This window comes from Leiobunum rupestre, chromosome 1, assembly GCF_980474605.1.
Source record: "Leiobunum rupestre chromosome 1, qqLeiRupe1.1.hap1, whole genome shotgun sequence".
Classification (NCBI taxonomy): Eukaryota; Metazoa; Arthropoda; class Arachnida; order Opiliones; family Sclerosomatidae; genus Leiobunum; species Leiobunum rupestre.
This window is the reverse complement of record NC_143384.1, coordinates 44990858-45011152: the sequence shown is the minus strand read 5'-3', so window position 1 is coordinate 45011152 and position 20295 is coordinate 44990858. Positions and strand designations below refer to the sequence as shown.

The following is a 20295-nucleotide window of genomic DNA, read 5'->3' as shown; positions in this document are numbered from 1 at the left end:
GAGGCGACAGTTGTTTTAAAGCAAATCTCGAAATTATAAAAAAAAAACTCAAATTAAACACGTTGGAATTGCGTATTACAGAGTAAAATATCTGAAATAATAACGTTTACCTATTTAATTCCATTATTATATTAAATTATATTGTAAGCCTAATCTTGCACGCGCCCTAAACATACGCACGTAAACGGTGGGAGCTTTGAAATGGTATTAACCTTAATCCCCGCCTTTGGCAGCACTGTTACGTAACACCTGACTTAGCTGAAATGGTTTGATATATATGGCTTCCGCCTGTAACTGTTTTGGTTCGAATTAAGTAAATACGAGCAATGGATTTACAAATAGCGCTGAAAACATATATCTTTGATGGATTCCATAGACGGATTAAGTAAAGCCCTGTGGACGTTTCAGGCGAAACGTCGGCAATGAGCTGTACAAACGCTTAACCTCGCTAATGATTCAATAGGAACATTTATTTCTGAGGCAATGATCCTATTCGATGATGCTATTTGTTAAATGAAATGCCTCAATGGATTTAATGGGAATTCGCTAATGACATACTCTGTAAATGAAATTCTGTACGATTTCTACTAGAGATATTAAGGATGAACTAAGTTTTTAAATGAAGTATGTTTTATTATGAACGTCTGAACGTTTACAGTAAAATTTTATTAGCACACATTAATAATGAAAAACGCATAAGTATATAAAGCTTTTATTTGTGTAGAACCGAAAGAAATTATCAAATAATTGTTCAGTAACAAAAACCACCTTCCTTTTGGATATATCGTTTTAGGGCTAGCTATCACCAATATCATAATATATTCCTAAATACACATCGATATAAAATGTCTAATATCAGTAAACATACTACAAAACATTAAACATTAATAGTGTTACATTATTAATCAGTCATTAAACTAGTCTGGAGGTTTAGTTTTACTTTTCGATTAAAATAAAATGAGGCGAAAAATCCGATTTATTTAAATTTGCAAACAATATTAGACTAATGAAGGAATGAAATCTCTTTTAATTTTTTTTCGAAAAAATACGGAAAATTTTCCCACTTACAACACTAACATTAACCAATTTTGAAATGTCAGATCAAAATATTTGAAGCTAAGCCTTGGTCGTTAAACCTGGCCGTTCTACAAAACATGGTCATAAAAAACGTTGGAGTGACCATTTGTGGAAATATTTGCTTCATTCTGACTGAGCAACTCGGTTGCTGACTCGTGTTGAGTGGGGACCAACAATGTTTTTCATAAATATTGCCTCGTGTGAATTATCAAAAAGCACTAAGTCAAAACGTTTGTTTGTATAAACCATCGCTTGTAACCTTTCTAGCATGGTGGTTTATAAGTAGGTTACTAATTGTTTGACACCTAGTTATGTACAACAAGATAAGTATTAATTTGCTATATTTCATATGACCTGCCATAAGGTTCATTTATTGTACACAGCTACGATGACCTACTTGAACCGAGTATTTTTTTTTAAATATATCGATATGAAACTAAATCATAGAGTAACCCACTCACATAGAGTGGAAGGCTATTAGTGAAACTTGTGAACACTTTTCGTACGTAACGTCTTGTTTTTGAGGCCTGAAATAAACAAGGTGCCCTAAAGTTAGTTAATACTCTAAAAATGTAAAAACAACACCATCGCTCTTCGGACTATATTTATTCACGCCTCGAAAACAAGCTGGCCCATTAGTATTAATGTTTCATGCGCTTTCATTGGGCCATAGAGTAGCCCACTCACATATAGTGGAAGGCTATCAGTGAAACTTGTTAACCATTTTCGTACGCAGCGTCTTGTTTTCGAGGCATGAATTAAACAAGTTGGCTGGATAAAAACGTAAGTTTATACTCTAAAAATGTAATACAACACCATCGCTATTCGGACTATATTTATTTACGCCTTAAAAACAAGTTGGACCGTAACGACTAATTTTTCATGCGCTTTCATGAAAATTAATATGGTTTCAAGTTCAAGTTTATATATTTAAAATCTGGAAGAAACTTTAAGCAGAAGGTTGTTGGTTTAGTGTACGAACATGGAAGAAATTATCTAAAATATCTTCCTTAATTTACCGCTAGGTGATGGCAACCCACCACTCATAGTCTACTCACGCCGAATATATTAACAACCAGGAATCCATACCTCTACTGAGAATGGTCATCGCGGCAGATTTTCGTCTCGATGTGGCTGACGGTTTTTTTGACGTCACTATGTTAATTTAACAAACAACAACGTGAGAAGGGAGCGCGCGCAGAGGGGATTTTTTCTCTTGTAGGCGGGGTCAAAGCCGTCAGAGAGCTCTTACCATACGCGGTACGCCCGGATAAGCATTCCAAGTAGAGGTGTGGATACCTGTAACATCAAGGGAGATCGCTCTAACGGAGGCGCCAAACAGATCCTAAACGCTGATTTTTTTTTGTTTCATACCCAATCAATTCTCTAAAATAATTTATGAAAAGGTTTCGATGGTGATATTTTGTTGAAAACATTTTCATAAAAGCCACTCCCCTTGATAAATATATTGAATTGGAAAATAGGGGAATTTGGAAAAGCACTTCGTAAAAGGGAGATTACTCTCGAGAGAATTCGCGACGCAATTTATTTCATTGAGAGAGAATCGGCTCGCTAGAAGGCGCTCGAATCGTCTGGCAACATTCCTCCCGGAATAACTTACTCCGAAAAAAACGTTCGTTTTGAATAGCAATCGATCTATTTCGGGAAATCCCCTTTCGTATAACGTAGACCCCCGTTATTTTATCGAATTTGTTTGCGCCCTACCTCCTGATATTTCCATTTAACAAGCCGGAAGATTTACTTTCTGAAAATTACCTGTTACATTCGAATCATAAAATTGAATTCTCGGCGAAAGAAATTGTCTGGCTTTTAAATTGGAAAATTCTGCGGGACGTCGTCCGTGTAATTGGAATTGCCGAGAGCCGTTGCTCTAGAAGGTTATTCTACAAAGTTTGGGCCAACATTTTAAAGAAATGACCAGAGTACGGTAATTTAAGTTCGCTTTCTTTCAAAGTTTATGGTGCTGCTTCACTTAATGAGGCAATTTCTTTCAAAATGAGGTTCGAGAAGTTCTAAGTTAATTAAAATTTGTATCTAAAACGGGGAAATGTTACTTTAATGAGTAAGGGACGACCATTTTATAACGGAATTAGTTTTTTCTGTTTACATACATGTACCAAAAATATCCACAGTTTCGAAATATTCTTTCGAGTCCCAGCTAGTTTTATTGGATTTCCATGAACGATTTCCAGATTTTTGTCGAAGTCATGATTTCCGGGAATTTTCCCGTTAACCGAAGATTTCCCTGATTTCTAAAATATATTTTTTTGGTTTCTAAGGATTTCTAAAATAATCGGATAAAGATTTACCGTATTGGTTTTATTTATTATTTCTGATTTTAAAGGATTATTATTTCTTAAATTTTGCAGACTTCTTAAGATTTATAAAAAAAATATATAATTTTAAAGACTTTTTGGAAATTTTCTAAATATACGCGAGATTTTCCGAGTGACTAGTCCTTCGCTTCAAAAATGATTTTGATTCAGTGATTTGCATCGTAAAACCTTAGACCACTTACATCCAACGCGACTCGTAACCCGACACCGAAAATAATCGTTATCTTACGAGAGTGGATATAGTATGGTTGCGTAATCATTTGTGCATATTAAATATAATTAATCACAATAATTCGTAACATATTTGTGTTTAAACTAAAATATAATTTAGAAATCAATTTCAAACCTTATAGAAACTAAGAACAGATGCTGCATCACTAGAATTCTAAAACGATTATCCATGTTAAGGGGAGTATAACCTTTTCATTATATAACCCTCATTTTTCTAACGACGTGTTATACGCAGTGTGAAATACAGTGGTTTTTGAGCAATTATCCCACTAAAAGTATCCCAGCTTTGGTAGTGCTTTAATTTATCATATCTACTAGAACGCCTTTCGTGAATCTAAAACCACGTACCTCATTATTAAGAAATTTTATTTAAATAAATATCCAAACTATAATGAAAATAATACATTTTATAGCTCGGATATTGTGGTTTATGTGTTAATGAAGGGCGCATTTAAAAAATAAACACTAAATATGAAACAATAAAGGTTTTAAGTGAGAAAATCTCTTCAGGGCGGGCACGCTTCCTCTAATAAAAGAATTGGGTGTTTCTAGTATCGTCCTAGACTAGCGCCGTGAGCGAGAAAAGAGAGAAGCTATGGCGCACCCTACCAAACAAGGAGGGCTCTACTCCCTTTAGGGGGATAATTTCTCTATAGTAGTATATAAGTCCCATTTGAAGGAAGTGGTCTATTTTATAGCATTGTTTTCACGTCGTCTGGTTTGTTTTGAAACATTTCTAAATTCTTTGCGCTTTTTTCCAAAATGACTCTTATTTGTTTGGAGGAATAAAACAAACCAGACGACGCGAAAACAATGATATAAAACGATAATAGTTGCAAAATTCCGTATGCAGTTGGCGCTAGTCGCGTTTGAACCCCTCCGTCTCGCGCGAGTTCACGGTCACTGACGAAACCGATTTCGCAGCTCTCCGCAACTCCTGTATACTTGTTTTATTCCTCCAAGGTTGCTCAAGCTACATTTGGACCCAAAAGGCGGGACATAAAAGTACCCCTCACCTTGATTGTCTCGTTTGTAAACTTGGCGATAACTTAAATTATAGTAATTTTTAATAATATATTTTATATGGGATATGTAATTTAGGTTAAAGTCCACTAATAAGTAGAGTAAAAGTTGTGTAATTATAATACTCTAGAATGGATCTCTGATGACGTTATTGTTTCGCTATTTTGAATTTTAGCTTCCTTTGCCATTAATAGATGGCACCATTCTCTCCAGTAAAGTCGTTTATCCGAAGAATCGTATAGATTTATTGTCATCTCTAATAACAAGGGCTATATCATAATGCTGGTGGCAATGATAGAGGCGACAGTTGTTTTAAAGCAAATCTCGAAATTATAAAAAAAAAACTCAAATTAAACACGTTGGAATTGCGTATTACAGAGTAAAATATCTGAAATAATAACGTTTACCTATTTAATTCCATTATTATATTAAATTATATTGTAAGCCTAATCTTGCACGCGCCCTAAACATACGCACGTAAACGGTGGGAGCTTTGAAATGGTATTAACCTTAATCCCCGCCTTTGGCAGCACTGTTACGTAACACCTGACTTAGCTGAAATGGTTTGATATATATGGCTTCCGCCTGTAACTGTTTTGGTTCGAATTAAGTAAATACGAGCAATGGATTTACAAATAGCGCTGAAAACATATATCTTTGATGGATTCCATAGACGGATTAAGTAAAGCCCTGTGGACGTTTCAGGCGAAACGTCGGCAATGAGCTGTACAAACGCTTAACCTCGCTAATGATTCAATAGGAACATTTATTTCTGAGGCAATGATCCTATTCGATGATGCTATTTGTTAAATGAAATGCCTCAATGGATTTAATGGGAATTCGCTAATGACATACTCTGTAAATGAAATTCTGTACGATTTCTACTAGAGATATTAAGGATGAACTAAGTTTTTAAATGAAGTATGTTTTATTATGAACGTCTGAACGTTTACAGTAAAATTTTATTAGCACACATTAATAATGAAAAACGCATAAGTATATAAAGCTTTTATTTGTGTAGAACCGAAAGAAATTATCAAATAATTGTTCAGTAACAAAAACCACCTTCCTTTTGGATATATCGTTTTAGGGCTAGCTATCACCAATATCATAATATATTCCTAAATACACATCGATATAAAATGTCTAATATCAGTAAACATACTACAAAACATTAAACATTAATAGTGTTACATTATTAATCAGTCATTAAACTAGTCTGGAGGTTTAGTTTTACTTTTCGATTAAAATAAAATGAGGCGAAAAATCCGATTTATTTAAATTTGCAAACAATATTAGACTAATGAAGGAATGAAATCTCTTTTAATTTTTTTTCGAAAAAATACGGAAAATTTTCCCACTTACAACACTAACATTAACCAATTTTGAAATGTCAGATCAAAATATTTGAAGCTAAGCCTTGGTCGTTAAACCTGGCCGTTCTACAAAACATGGTCATAAAAAACGTTGGAGTGACCATTTGTGGAAATATTTGCTTCATTCTGACTGAGCAACTCGGTTGCTGACTCGTGTTGAGTGGGGACCAACAATGTTTTTCATAAATATTGCCTCGTGTGAATTATCAAAAAGCACTAAGTCAAAACGTTTGTTTGTATAAACCATCGCTTGTAACCTTTCTAGCATGGTGGTTTATAAGTAGGTTACTAATTGTTTGACACCTAGTTATGTACAACAAGATAAGTATTAATTTGCTATATTTCATATGACCTGCCATAAGGTTCATTTATTGTACACAGCTACGATGACCTACTTGAACCGAGTATTTTTTTTTAAATATATCGATATGAAACTAAATCATAGAGTAACCCACTCACATAGAGTGGAAGGCTATTAGTGAAACTTGTGAACACTTTTCGTACGTAACGTCTTGTTTTTGAGGCCTGAAATAAACAAGGTGCCCTAAAGTTAGTTAATACTCTAAAAATGTAAAAACAACACCATCGCTCTTCGGACTATATTTATTCACGCCTCGAAAACAAGCTGGCCCATTAGTATTAATGTTTCATGCGCTTTCATTGGGCCATAGAGTAGCCCACTCACATATAGTGGAAGGCTATCAGTGAAACTTGTTAACCATTTTCGTACGCAGCGTCTTGTTTTCGAGGCATGAATTAAACAAGTTGGCTGGATAAAAACGTAAGTTTATACTCTAAAAATGTAATACAACACCATCGCTATTCGGACTATATTTATTTACGCCTTAAAAACAAGTTGGACCGTAACGACTAATTTTTCATGCGCTTTCATGAAAATTAATATGGTTTCAAGTTCAAGTTTATATATTTAAAATCTGGAAGAAACTTTAAGCAGAAGGTTGTTGGTTTAGTGTACGAACATGGAAGAAATTATCTAAAATATCTTCCTTAATTTACCGCTAGGTGATGGCAACCCACCACTCATAGTCTACTCACGCCGAATATATTAACAACCAGGAATCCATACCTCTACTGAGAATGGTCATCGCGGCAGATTTTCGTCTCGATGTGGCTGACGGTTTTTTTGACGTCACTATGTTAATTTAACAAACAACAACGTGAGAAGGGAGCGCGCGCAGAGGGGATTTTTTCTCTTGTAGGCGGGGTCAAAGCCGTCAGAGAGCTCTTACCATACGCGGTACGCCCGGATAAGCATTCCAAGTAGAGGTGTGGATACCTGTAACATCAAGGGAGATCGCTCTAACGGAGGCGCCAAACAGATCCTAAACGCTGATTTTTTTTTGTTTCATACCCAATCAATTCTCTAAAATAATTTATGAAAAGGTTTCGATGGTGATATTTTGTTGAAAACATTTTCATAAAAGCCACTCCCCTTGATAAATATATTGAATTGGAAAATAGGGGAATTTGGAAAAGCACTTCGTAAAAGGGAGATTACTCTCGAGAGAATTCGCGACGCAATTTATTTCATTGAGAGAGAATCGGCTCGCTAGAAGGCGCTCGAATCGTCTGGCAACATTCCTCCCGGAATAACTTACTCCGAAAAAAACGTTCGTTTTGAATAGCAATCGATCTATTTCGGGAAATCCCCTTTCGTATAACGTAGACCCCCGTTATTTTATCGAATTTGTTTGCGCCCTACCTCCTGATATTTCCATTTAACAAGCCGGAAGATTTACTTTCTGAAAATTACCTGTTACATTCGAATCATAAAATTGAATTCTCGGCGAAAGAAATTGTCTGGCTTTTAAATTGGAAAATTCTGCGGGACGTCGTCCGTGTAATTGGAATTGCCGAGAGCCGTTGCTCTAGAAGGTTATTCTACAAAGTTTGGGCCAACATTTTAAAGAAATGACCAGAGTACGGTAATTTAAGTTCGCTTTCTTTCAAAGTTTATGGTGCTGCTTCACTTAATGAGGCAATTTCTTTCAAAATGAGGTTCGAGAAGTTCTAAGTTAATTAAAATTTGTATCTAAAACGGGGAAATGTTACTTTAATGAGTAAGGGACGACCATTTTATAACGGAATTAGTTTTTTCTGTTTACATACATGTACCAAAAATATCCACAGTTTCGAAATATTCTTTCGAGTCCCAGCTAGTTTTATTGGATTTCCATGAACGATTTCCAGATTTTTGTCGAAGTCATGATTTCCGGGAATTTTCCCGTTAACCGAAGATTTCCCTGATTTCTAAAATATATTTTTTTGGTTTCTAAGGATTTCTAAAATAATCGGATAAAGATTTACCGTATTGGTTTTATTTATTATTTCTGATTTTAAAGGATTATTATTTCTTAAATTTTGCAGACTTCTTAAGATTTATAAAAAAAATATATAATTTTAAAGACTTTTTGGAAATTTTCTAAATATACGCGAGATTTTCCGAGTGACTAGTCCTTCGCTTCAAAAATGATTTTGATTCAGTGATTTGCATCGTAAAACCTTAGACCACTTACATCCAACGCGACTCGTAACCCGACACCGAAAATAATCGTTATCTTACGAGAGTGGATATAGTATGGTTGCGTAATCATTTGTGCATATTAAATATAATTAATCACAATAATTCGTAACATATTTGTGTTTAAACTAAAATATAATTTAGAAATCAATTTCAAACCTTATAGAAACTAAGAACAGATGCTGCATCACTAGAATTCTAAAACGATTATCCATGTTAAGGGGAGTATAACCTTTTCATTATATAACCCTCATTTTTCTAACGACGTGTTATACGCAGTGTGAAATACAGTGGTTTTTGAGCAATTATCCCACTAAAAGTATCCCAGCTTTGGTAGTGCTTTAATTTATCATATCTACTAGAACGCCTTTCGTGAATCTAAAACCACGTACCTCATTATTAAGAAATTTTATTTAAATAAATATCCAAACTATAATGAAAATAATACATTTTATAGCTCGGATATTGTGGTTTATGTGTTAATGAAGGGCGCATTTAAAAAATAAACACTAAATATGAAACAATAAAGGTTTTAAGTGAGAAAATCTCTTCAGGGCGGGCACGCTTCCTCTAATAAAAGAATTGGGTGTTTCTAGTATCGTCCTAGACTAGCGCCGTGAGCGAGAAAAGAGAGAAGCTATGGCGCACCCTACCAAACAAGGAGGGCTCTACTCCCTTTAGGGGGATAATTTCTCTATAGTAGTATATAAGTCCCATTTGAAGGAAGTGGTCTATGGTAAAACCCAAAGCGTCTTCTTGGTAGAAAAAAATCCAGCAGATTAAGAGCTTTGCGCATTGGCTGCTACGTGCTTCTATGTAAACCAAAAAGTTTTAGTAACTAAGGATAATATATTAAATGCAAAATAGCTTCCTTATTTTATTTACACATTTTGTTTGATATTTTTATATTTTGAAATTTGCACTCATTTCAAATGGTGTTTATTGCAGGTGCCAGCAGAGGGTGCTTATTTGTACGACGCCGTCTATTTGTACGCTCGCGCGTTGAACAATTGTCTGGAGCTGGGAGAAGACCCGAAGAACGGCACAGCCATTTTTTCACACGTTCAAGGGAGAACCTATCTTAGTGAGTTTTTAAAATTTCTTTAATTGGAACTATAAGTAACATTATTTGCAGAGGGTATTACAAGATATATATATATAAATTAGGATATGGTAAATATAAGAATAAATTATAAGCCGAATAAGCATTTTACAAGCAAAATAACATAAAAATAATAATAATAATAATAATAATAATAATAATAATAATAATAATAATCGGTAGGGTGTATTTAAAGGGCTAAATTTTGGAGCAGAATCGGTAGGGTGTATTTAAAGGGCTAAATTTTGGAGCAGAATCGGTAGGGTGTATTTAAAGGGCTAGATTTTGGAGCGGAATCGGTAGGGTGGATTTAAAGGGCTATATTTCGGAGCGGAATCGGTAGGGTGTATTTAAAGGGCTAAATTTCGGAGCGGAATCGGTAGGGTGTATTTACAGGGCTAAATTTCGGAGCGGAATCGGTAGGGTGTATTTAAAGGGCTAGATTTTGGAGCGGAATCGGTAGGGTGGATTTAAAGGGCTATATTTCGGAGCGGAATCGGTAGGGTGTATTTAAATGACTAAATTTTGGAGTGGAATTCGAAGGGTTTATAAATTGCCTAAAATTTCGGATCGGAATCAGGGTTATATTTAACTCTGCATTTTGGAAACGGATAGGAACAGTAACAGTATGAGTAAATTGTGTCTCACATATGGCTTTTGACCAATGTTTTCCGTGTCAGCCTTCTTCCTGATCAAATCCTTGATGCGGAACATCCTTGTTCACGGTAGCCAAACACTGTCCCGTCTTTAAAGGCAACCACTCCCAAACGGGGTTTCTGTCAAAGTTATGTCGTCTATTTGACCGATTGGACTCTGATGCCCATCGTTGGTTTTTCGGTTCTTGAAATATCCGAAGTCAGATTTTATCAGAACGGATCTCTGATTAATTATTTATTTGGTCTCAAATAAATCCCAAATATGAACCGAAGGCCGAAATTGTGATATTTTAACTACAGATAGATATTACCAATAATATAGTTATGTATAGCTATGAACAGTGCCTTTATTAAGACTATCAAATCACACCATTGTCTAGGAAACTCTTCAATCCCGTTGGAAGACGTTATTTGGAAGGAACCAATTATAGACCTGCAACCCTATTATAGATGGAATTATAATTTTTAAGGGGCAAAGACGACTTTAAAGGGGTAATATTCATCCGAGGTAACGTGGTGATGGCGTTATTTGTTAGTAGATGGCGCTCTGATAGCAGCATGACGTCATAACTTTGATTTACAACGATTTGTTGAAAGTTTTCAGTTTTTAGTGGAGAACGGTTTTGTCGAATTTAAAATACCAAATTCTCTTCCCTGATTGGATAGTTTAAAATCGTATTATAGTGCTATCTATGGCGGAGAGTGTTAACTTCTGTTAAAATTAATTGTTAATATAAATTACAAAAAATATATTTTTTTAATAAAAATTTAAAGTACTATAATTTAGTAATTAATTAATAACTTTTTAAAAAAGTTTATTTTTCATAAACTTTATAGTGTCGCCATCTACCTCAAACATTATTAAATAGGAAGGTACCTCGGGTGGATTTCGCTCCTTTTTGCATATTTCCCTGTAGGCAATATGTGAATGCGTCTATATAACATAATTTTTTATGTACTTTGAAATCAAAGATTCGGTTACGAAATAGTGTTGCTGGATTTGTTTGATGTTTAAGGGAGAGGGTCGATTTGTTTGATGTTTAAGAGAGAGTTGTATTAGGGACAAATATTAATCGTCTCGGTATAGTTAGGCTCCCTTACCAAAAATAATTATGTTCTTTATAATAAAAACATTTTTAATTTAGGCCCTTATTGGTTTTAAAGGTTTTTTAAATGTGGAGCTTAGTCACACGTCATCATACTTATGTCGCCTTATAAATTATGTTTTCATACAATCTAGTACACTTTCAACACATCTATCGAGTAGAATCCACCAACGGTTATTGAATGATTGTAGACCATTGGACCGAAATCCCATTCGTCCGAATGTACCATTCAACCGCGGTTTTCATTCAATATACCGTTAGTGATACATATTTATATATCGTAGGTTACGTGACGATAGTATATCTAATTTGGACTAAACTATGTCTTAAATATTTATTATTTCGTACCGACGTGTATTTTTAGACCTTTTCCCTTGAAATTTCATATTTTCCGGGTTTAATTTTGGAAAATAACCTTGATAAGACCCGAGGTGAAATAGTTGCCTACCATATCTAACCTAACCCAACCCAACCCAACCTAACCTAACCCAACCTGAACTAACCTAACCTAACCTAACCCAACCTGAACTAACCTACCCGAAGTGAAAACGAACCAGATTTAAATTTCCCATTCAACTGAATCCCGCCATGTTGGGCTGTAAACGAAAATACTTTTCGGTTCAATGGGATTCGGTCAAACGGGATTCGGTCCAATAGTATACAACCTTATTGAATTAATAATAAAGTAAAACAATGGTAATAGGACAGTTAATTTTGGTATGAAAAACGTAATTATTGAACATTGTTAGATTGTACAGCGTAAAGGTTCGTCCCTTGAAATTTGTACACAACACTGCGTTAGCGTGTTTAAAGGCTAGCTGTGTTCTCCTTGTGTTTGTTGCTCCTAGGTTTCAGTTAGGTTCGGTATTTACGCAGAAGACAGTTCGCTAGAGCATTTTGGTGGCTAGAAAACTGAGCGTCGTCTTTATTGTAGAGGGCTTCCAAATCGAATTAGCTTCGGGGTCATTTCTTCGTTTTATTGGCTCGTATGTTCATCTGATTTAGCGGTCGTTGTTTTGTTTGTGTTCCTCGTGGTTGTAGGCGCCATGGGCTACATGGTGAGCGTGGACTCGAACGGGGACGCCGCCGGTAATTACACTCTGATCGCCCGCCGTGCCCTGCATCCGGAAGGAGCGCCCCAGGACTTTGGGATGGTGCCCATCGGGGGATTCCGACTGCCCGAAAACGCCTCCAGCCTCCCTGTAAGTACACACTCGGCCGTTCTCTTTTCATCGCTCCTTTCTGGTGCTTTTTGAAAATCGATGGCCAGATCGGCGAAATATTCTTTCTTCTCGACAAATTGGCCGGAAACATTTATTGGTGAGATTAGATGGGTTAAGCCCAGCCTTTATAGACGAATAGGGAGAAAAGTGTAGCTAAAATAGGCTGCTTGTGCAAAACATTTCTTATCCGAGCTCTTCGGTTTCCCCGTCCATAAAAACTTGTTGAGGTTAAAGGTAATAGTTAGTGTGGGCTCGCGTGGCATGCAGGGCTTTCGACCACCCTCCTACGCATTGTAACCTGGCCACCTGAATTAATGGCTTCACATTAGGTATTAGCTTAGCTGATTATTATTATTATTATTAGTTGACTTTTCTGCTTACATGTATTTTGTCCTCACTTGATAACTTTATTTCTCCAAAATCATTGCAAATTTATCAATAAAGCAATAGTTTATAGAAATAGTTTCTCTATCGTTTGGTAGCATCATCAGGTGCGTTTTAAACGTGATGATGCTACCGAACGGCATTAAAACTAGACGTGTCTAATTATTTTTTTAAATATTTTTAAATATCATTATGCAATAGTGATCGTTTCTTGAATTTTTCTATATTTTAATGCAAAGAGTTAGTTTTACCATATTAAAGCAATAGTTTTCTCTATAAAGCAACGTAGCCTAGGCTTTTAAACGTAGCTCTTACTACACAGTTTCTTATTGATACGAGTGTCACAAGAAGAATTCGTATTTTCTAGCACGCATACTAAGGCCATAATTTCATTGATTAATTGATCGGGAAGCATAGTTCCCACTTGGCGAAAAAAGCAGTTTTCGCTTTGTAAATTGACGCGCACGAATAAAATTTGCGAATATTTTCAGAATCGCCACCAAAATCGCGGCTCCGCGGTTCGAAGCGGACGTTCTATTTTTTTCGCTGGCGTCTTCGCGAAATAACATTTCAGATAATCAGAGAAGCTCTGATGGCACATCCCACAATATAAGAGCCGCTTCGTTTGCAGAAATAGCTTTTCGAAATCTGGTGTTTTTCTTTTCAATCCTATTTCTCACTAGAGTTAGTAATACATCGTATTGTTCTGGACTCATTCGAAAGAACCTACAAAGCAAATAAAATTTTAATTTCTTAATCTGTCAAACCAAGAATGTATTTATTTATACTCAGGGAGAATGAATATGTCGAGATTATTTTTAGCGTTTCTCCAATTCCACCCGTTGGGGCCCCCGGTATGCTCCTCCGCTTTAATAAAATCAAATAATACTGCAATCTCATTGGTTCTTAAAAATTACGTTTTTCGACGCGTTTAACGCTGCTGCGAGGACGCAAAAAATAAGACCTCCTCCTTTCCCCCCCCCCCCTAGCGTGACGGCTTTAGGGCCTCAACGTGTCCGTCGATAGTCTCGACATATTCCTTCTCCCTGAGTATAAATAAATACATTCTTTGTCAAACATTGTTTATTTCAAATTAATCACTTGAAAAACCTTTCTCGGTCACAATTCCTCATTTCTTGAATAAGGTTATTGAAATAGCTCTGTTCGTGTCTTTTTAAAAGTATATCTTTAATCCAAAAACGTCGTTGATTTTTTGATAAAAAAATTATCATATATTGTATAAAACAATAAGATATTAAGTAAAATTAAATTTATATTGTTGAAATTCTCAACATTACTTTCCATTTGGTTCATTTAGAAGCGATATTAGGCTTAATGTTTTTAAATATTCGCGCCAAATGATAACCTACCCCTAGCGATTAAAAAAATCGCTCTTTTATTGCTACGTGAAAAATTAATTCTTCGAAATATTTCATCACGTGGGAACTAGGCTTTACTAATATTTATTTCAAAATATTAAACCCGAAAAATGCGCAAATATATAATGCTATCAAACAGATCGTTTTGAAAGTAGGAGGGTGAAAATGTTCCTTCCCTTGTCTTGTGAACGTGGTCTCTTGTGTCGTTTGGAGAGTAGCGAAGGAACCGATAATGTTATGTTTTTTGAATCAGAAATTTAAGCACTGTGAATCAAATTTCATAGGAGAGCTGTATCGATTACTCTTAACAACTGGATGTTTTTGAATCGGGTGACTGACGCGTGTTCAGTTTAACTGTTTGAGTATACAACGAGCGAAATAATTTGGAGGGCTCGGGCCCAACAGGCTTATTGTAAGACCAAGACTACATGTAAGCTAATAAAGCTCTGTCATTTAACATAAATTCGTACAAATCCCGTACACTCAAAGAGAAAACTGATTTTAGAAATCTTGTAATCAACTTAAAAATCACCAAATCTGGGTGAAATTCTACCAAACAATTTATAAATCAGCCTAAGAAACCTTTAATAAACACGAAAATTAGGCTCTGAAATCTCAAAATCTGTTTCTGATTTCTGAAATCACTTTAAGATTCAAAATCCCGTAAGCCAAATTTGCAAATATTGGATCCCGCGCAGAAAAGAAAGCTTTTATATTTTAACTTTTTGTTAATTTTCGTTTATGAAAACTTCTATTGGTGCACTTTTTTTTTGCTGTATCGCCTTTGGTGGAAATCTGAGAACTACTTTCGGTTAAACGTAAATTAAAGCAAGTGCCGACTCGGCGTGAAGTAGCGCTTTTTTCAAACAAGATGCTTAAGCTACATTTTGACCCAAAAGGTGGGACATAAAAGTACCCCTCGCGTTGATTGGCTAGTTTTATAAATTAAAAAATAACTTAAATTCTAGTAATTTTTTACAATATATTTCATATGGGATATAAAATTTAGGTTAAATTCCACTAAAAAGAGTTTAAGTGGTCTAAATATAATACTCTATAATGGCCCTGACGACTTTATTGTTTCGCTATTTTGAATTTTAGCTTCTGTTGCCATTAATAGATGGCACCACGCTCTCCAGTAAAGTCATTTTTTTAGAAGATTCGGATAGATTCATGGCCATCTCTAATAACAACGGCAGGTAGCAATGATAGAGTCGACAGCTGCTTTAAACATTTATGTGAAATTTTGCTTAAATCTTTGTTTTAAAAATAAACATCCTAAAATTTCATCGTTTGACTAAGATCAAAGTGTAGTATCCTATAGTAGCAGCTGTTTAACAGATCGCGCCCTTCCACCATTGAAATTTGATACACTAACGCCGTAATAGTTCGATGATAATTTCCCTAAATCCTAGTCTACGGCTACCGTCCAACACGTTTTACGTGTGCGTTTTCTAGTCTTGCTCAAGCCATCCATTTATCCCAATATGATAAATGGCGTAAGCCGGGTACTTTTCTCTGCACAAATGATTTTATTACTATTGTTTCGTTGATTTACGCTCTATATGACGTAGTGAAGGTTATTTGGAAAAATTTTGTCATTGTAAACATAAATGTCGATAAATTGGGCACCTTCTACGCCTTACATTTTCTAAAGAGAAAAACGATGGTTTATAGCAAATGTCAGCTCCATCCGTTGCACTAGAATTATCATTTAACCAAGTTCCTAAATCTACAATCGCTCCTGAATTCGTGACCTTTTCTTAGTGTTCGGCAGTCGATTAATTTTTATCCATGAATAAAATAAGCTCGGCTATATTTAAATAATATTTATTTAAATAACCAATAGTTGAATAAAAATTGTAAAATGTTTAAATAAAACAAACAATTATTTAAATAAATATTACTTTTATTCAAATTAATGCTTGGTTGCGTAAAATAACATAATTAAATAAGTTAAAATGATATTCGTTTTACCAACGTTTTTTTAAAAATTTGTGGATAATGAATAAACAATTCCGAACACTACCTTTTCTGCCGATTTTTTATCTTTCTATATATCTTATTCACACAATTTCAAATAAATGTTAAATATATATTTTTTACGGAGTTAAAGCTAGGAGCAACAAACACAAGGAGAACGCAGCTAGCCTTTATACACGCTAAGGCAGTGTTGTGTACAAATTTCATTGGAAGAGCCTTAACGATGAACAATTTACGGAAAGGGGGAAGGACAATTTCCGAATTTTCCCCTTCCGACGGCAGCAGGCGCTAAAGCGTCTAACCAATGAAAAATGCACGACTTTTGACGGGTTGCGTTCTTCTTGTGTGGGGTGCGGTATTTGTTGCTCCTAGGTTAAAGTCTATTTCATTTAATTTGCTTAAATTTCTGTCTTTTAATACGCATTGCCACCAGCAGATGGCATACGAGTCGCTTTTATCGTAGAGACGACCCGAGGTGTAATGCGCCGATTTTGTTCAAACTCGGGGTGTGGTAGACCTTCATGTAACATGAAAAACCCTTAAGATAAATGCCTCCATAGGCAACCGTTTGGCCATAGCAACCAAAAATGTTTTTGACAACACAAAATGGAAATTTTCTCATTATTTTCCAAAATTTTAATTTTTTACAGGGGGTACCCTTAAAATTGGTCAGATTCCCATGTTATTTTCAATTTGAAAATTGCCATTTTGTGTTGTCCAAAACATTTTTGGTTGCCATGGCCAAACGGTTTCCTATATATGGAGACATTTCCTTTACGGGTTTTTCAAGTAAAATGAAGGTTTACCAAACCCCTGAGTGTGAACAAAATAGGTGTGTTACACCTAGGGTCGTCTCCTTGATAGTTTAGCCAAGACCTTTAAGAGAGTAGAGGAATTATAATTTAATTCGGCCTGCATATAAGCTAAGTCGCCCTTTACATAACTCTCACGAGTACACCAACTTAAAAGGTGGTGTTTATTTCCGATTTTGTTCAAAGTCGGGCGTAATGTAGACCTATATGAGATATGAAATTTCTCAAAAGGAGACGTTGCACTACCTATTCGATTTGCCATGGCAACCGAAAATGTTTTTGTTCGACAATTTTCTATTTCTCTCGAGATGTGATTTTCTACTTTTATCTCATTCCTCTATTTTCTAATTAATTTCACTCTTTAATTTGCTACTTATACTCGTTCGACTATTTCCGGTTTGACTCTGTCCTTTCGACCATTTCCTCAATTCAACTATTTTCCGGTTTGACTCTGTCCTTTCGACCTTTTCCTCAATTCAACTATTTTCCGGTTTGACTCTGTCCTTTCGACCTTTTTCTCGATTGCACTATTTTAAGGTTTGACTCTGTCCTTTCGACCTTTTCCTCTATTCCACTATTTTCCTGTTTCCCTCTGTCCTTTCCACCTTTTTCTCGAATCCATTATTTTCCTGTTGGACTCTGTCCTTTCCACATTTTTATCGATTCCACTATTTTCCGGTTTGACTCTGTCCTTTCGACCTTTTCCTCGATTCAACTATTTTCCTGTTTGACTCTGTCCTTTCCACATTTTTCTCGATTCCACTATTTTAAGGTTTGACTCTGTCCTTTCGACCTTTTTCTCTATTCCACTATTTTCCTGTTTCCCTCTGTCCTTTCCACCTTTTTCTCGAATCCATTATTTTCCTGCTGGACTCTGTCCTTTCCACATTTTTATCGATTCCACTATTTTCCGGTTTGACTCTGTCCTTTCGACCTTTTTATTGATTCCACTATTTTCCTGTTTGACACTGTCCTTTCGACCTTTTCCTCGATTCAACTATTTTCCGGTTCGACTCTGTCCTTTCGACATTTTTCTCGATTCCACTATTTTAAGGTTTGACTCTGTCCTTTCGACCTTTTTCTCTATTCCACTATTTTCCTGTTTCCCTCTGTCCTTTCCACCTTTTTCTCGAATCCATTATTTTCCTGTTGGACTCTGTCCTTTCCACATTTTTATCGATTCCACTATTTTCCGGTTTGACTCTGTCCTTTCGACCTTTTTATTGATTCCACTATTTTCCTGTTTGACTCTGTCCTTTCCACATTTTTATCGATTCAACTATTTTCCGGTTTGACTCTGTCCTTTCGACCTTTTCCTCGATTCAACTATTTTCCGGTTCGACTCTGTCCTTTCGACCTTTTCCTCAATTCAACTATTTTCCGGTTCGACTCTGTCCTTTCGACCTTTTCCTCAATTCAACTATTTTCCGGTTTGACTCTGTCCTTTCGACCTTTTCCTCGATTCCACTATTTTACGGGTTGACTCTGTCCTTTCGACCTTTTTCTCGATTCCACTATTTTACGGGTTCACTCTGTCCTTTCGACCTTTTTCTCGATTCCACTATTTTACGGGTTCACTCTGTCCTTTCGACCTTTTTCTCGATTCCACTATTTTACGGGTTGACTCTGTCCTTTCGACCTTTTTCTCGATTCCACTATTTTACGGGTTGACTCTGTCCTTTCGACCTTTTTCTCGATACCACTATTTTACGGGTTGACTCTGTCCTTTCGACCTTTTTCTCGATTCCACTATTTTACGGGTTGCCTCTGTCCTTTCGACCTTTTTCTCGATTCCACTATTTTACGGGTTGACTCTGTCCTTTCGACCTTTTTCTCGATTCCACTATTTTACGGGTTGACTCTGTCCTTTCGACCTTTTTCTCGATTCCACTATTTTACGGGTTGACTCTGTCCTTTCGACCTTTTTCTCGATTCCACTATTTTACGGGTTCACTCTGTCCTTTCGACCTTTTTCTCTATTCCACTATTTTACGGGTTGACTCTGTCCTTTCGACCTTTTTCTCGATTCCACTATTTTACGGGTTGACTCTGTCCTTTCGACCTTTTCCTCGATTCAACTATTTTCCGGTTCGACTCTGTCCTTTCGACCTTTTCCTCGATTCAACTATTTTCCGGTTCGACTCTGTCCTTTCGACCTTTTCCTCGATTCAACTATTTTCCGGTTTGACTCTGTCCTTTCGACCTTTTCCTCGATTCAACTATTTTCCGGTTTGACTCTGTCCTTTCGACCTTTTCCTCAATTCAACTATTTTCCGGTTTGACTCTGTCCTTTCGACCTTTTCCTCGATTCAACTATTTTCCGGTTCGACTCTGTCCTTTCGACCTTTTTCTTGATTCCACTATTTTACGGGTTGACTCTGTCCTTTCGACCTTTTTCTCGATTCCACTATTTTACGGGTTGACTCTGTCCTTTCGACCTTTTTCTCGATTCCACTATTTTACGGGTTCACCCTGTCCTTTCGACCTTTTTCTCGATTCCACTATTTTACGGGTTGACTCTGTCCTTTCGACCTTTTTCTCTATTCCACTATTTTACGGGTTGACTCTGTCCTTTCGACCTTTTTCTCGATTCCACTATTTTACGGGTTGACTCTGTCCTTTCGACCTTTTCCTCGATTCAACTATTTTCCGGTTCGACTCTGTCCTTTCGACCTTTTCCTCAATTCAACTATTTTCCGGTTTGACTCTGTCCTTTCGACCTTTTCCTCGATTCAACTATTTTCCGGTTCGACTCTGTCCTTTCGACCTTTTTCTTGATTCCACTATTTTACGGGTTGACTCTGTCCTTTCGACCTTTTTCTCGATTCCACTATTTTACGGGTTGACTCTGTCCTTTCGACCTTTTTCTCGATTCCACTATTTTACGGGTTCACCCTGTCCTTTCGACCTTTTTCTCGATTCCACTATTTTACGGGTTGACTCTGTCCTTTCGACCTTTTTCTCGATTCCACTATTTTACGGGTTCACCCTGTCCTTTCGACCTTTTTCTCGATTCCACTATTTTACGGGTTGACTCTGTCCTT

At 36.1% G+C, this 20295-nt stretch overlaps 1 protein-coding gene across 2 annotated transcripts in view; it reads left to right on the top strand.

Annotated features, from left to right (window-relative positions):
- LOC149963061 (guanylate cyclase 32E) overlaps window positions 1-20295 on the top strand; it is a 118276-nt gene that overhangs the window by 61114 nt on the left and 36867 nt on the right. For both annotated transcript variants that reach the window (XM_090180361.1, XM_090180362.1), the window contains exons 5-6: window positions 9555-9690; window positions 12512-12672. In XM_090180361.1, the coding sequence (XP_090036487.1) occupies window positions 9555-9690; window positions 12512-12672 (297 nt within the window). The remainder of the gene's footprint in view (window positions 1-9554; window positions 9691-12511; window positions 12673-20295) is intronic.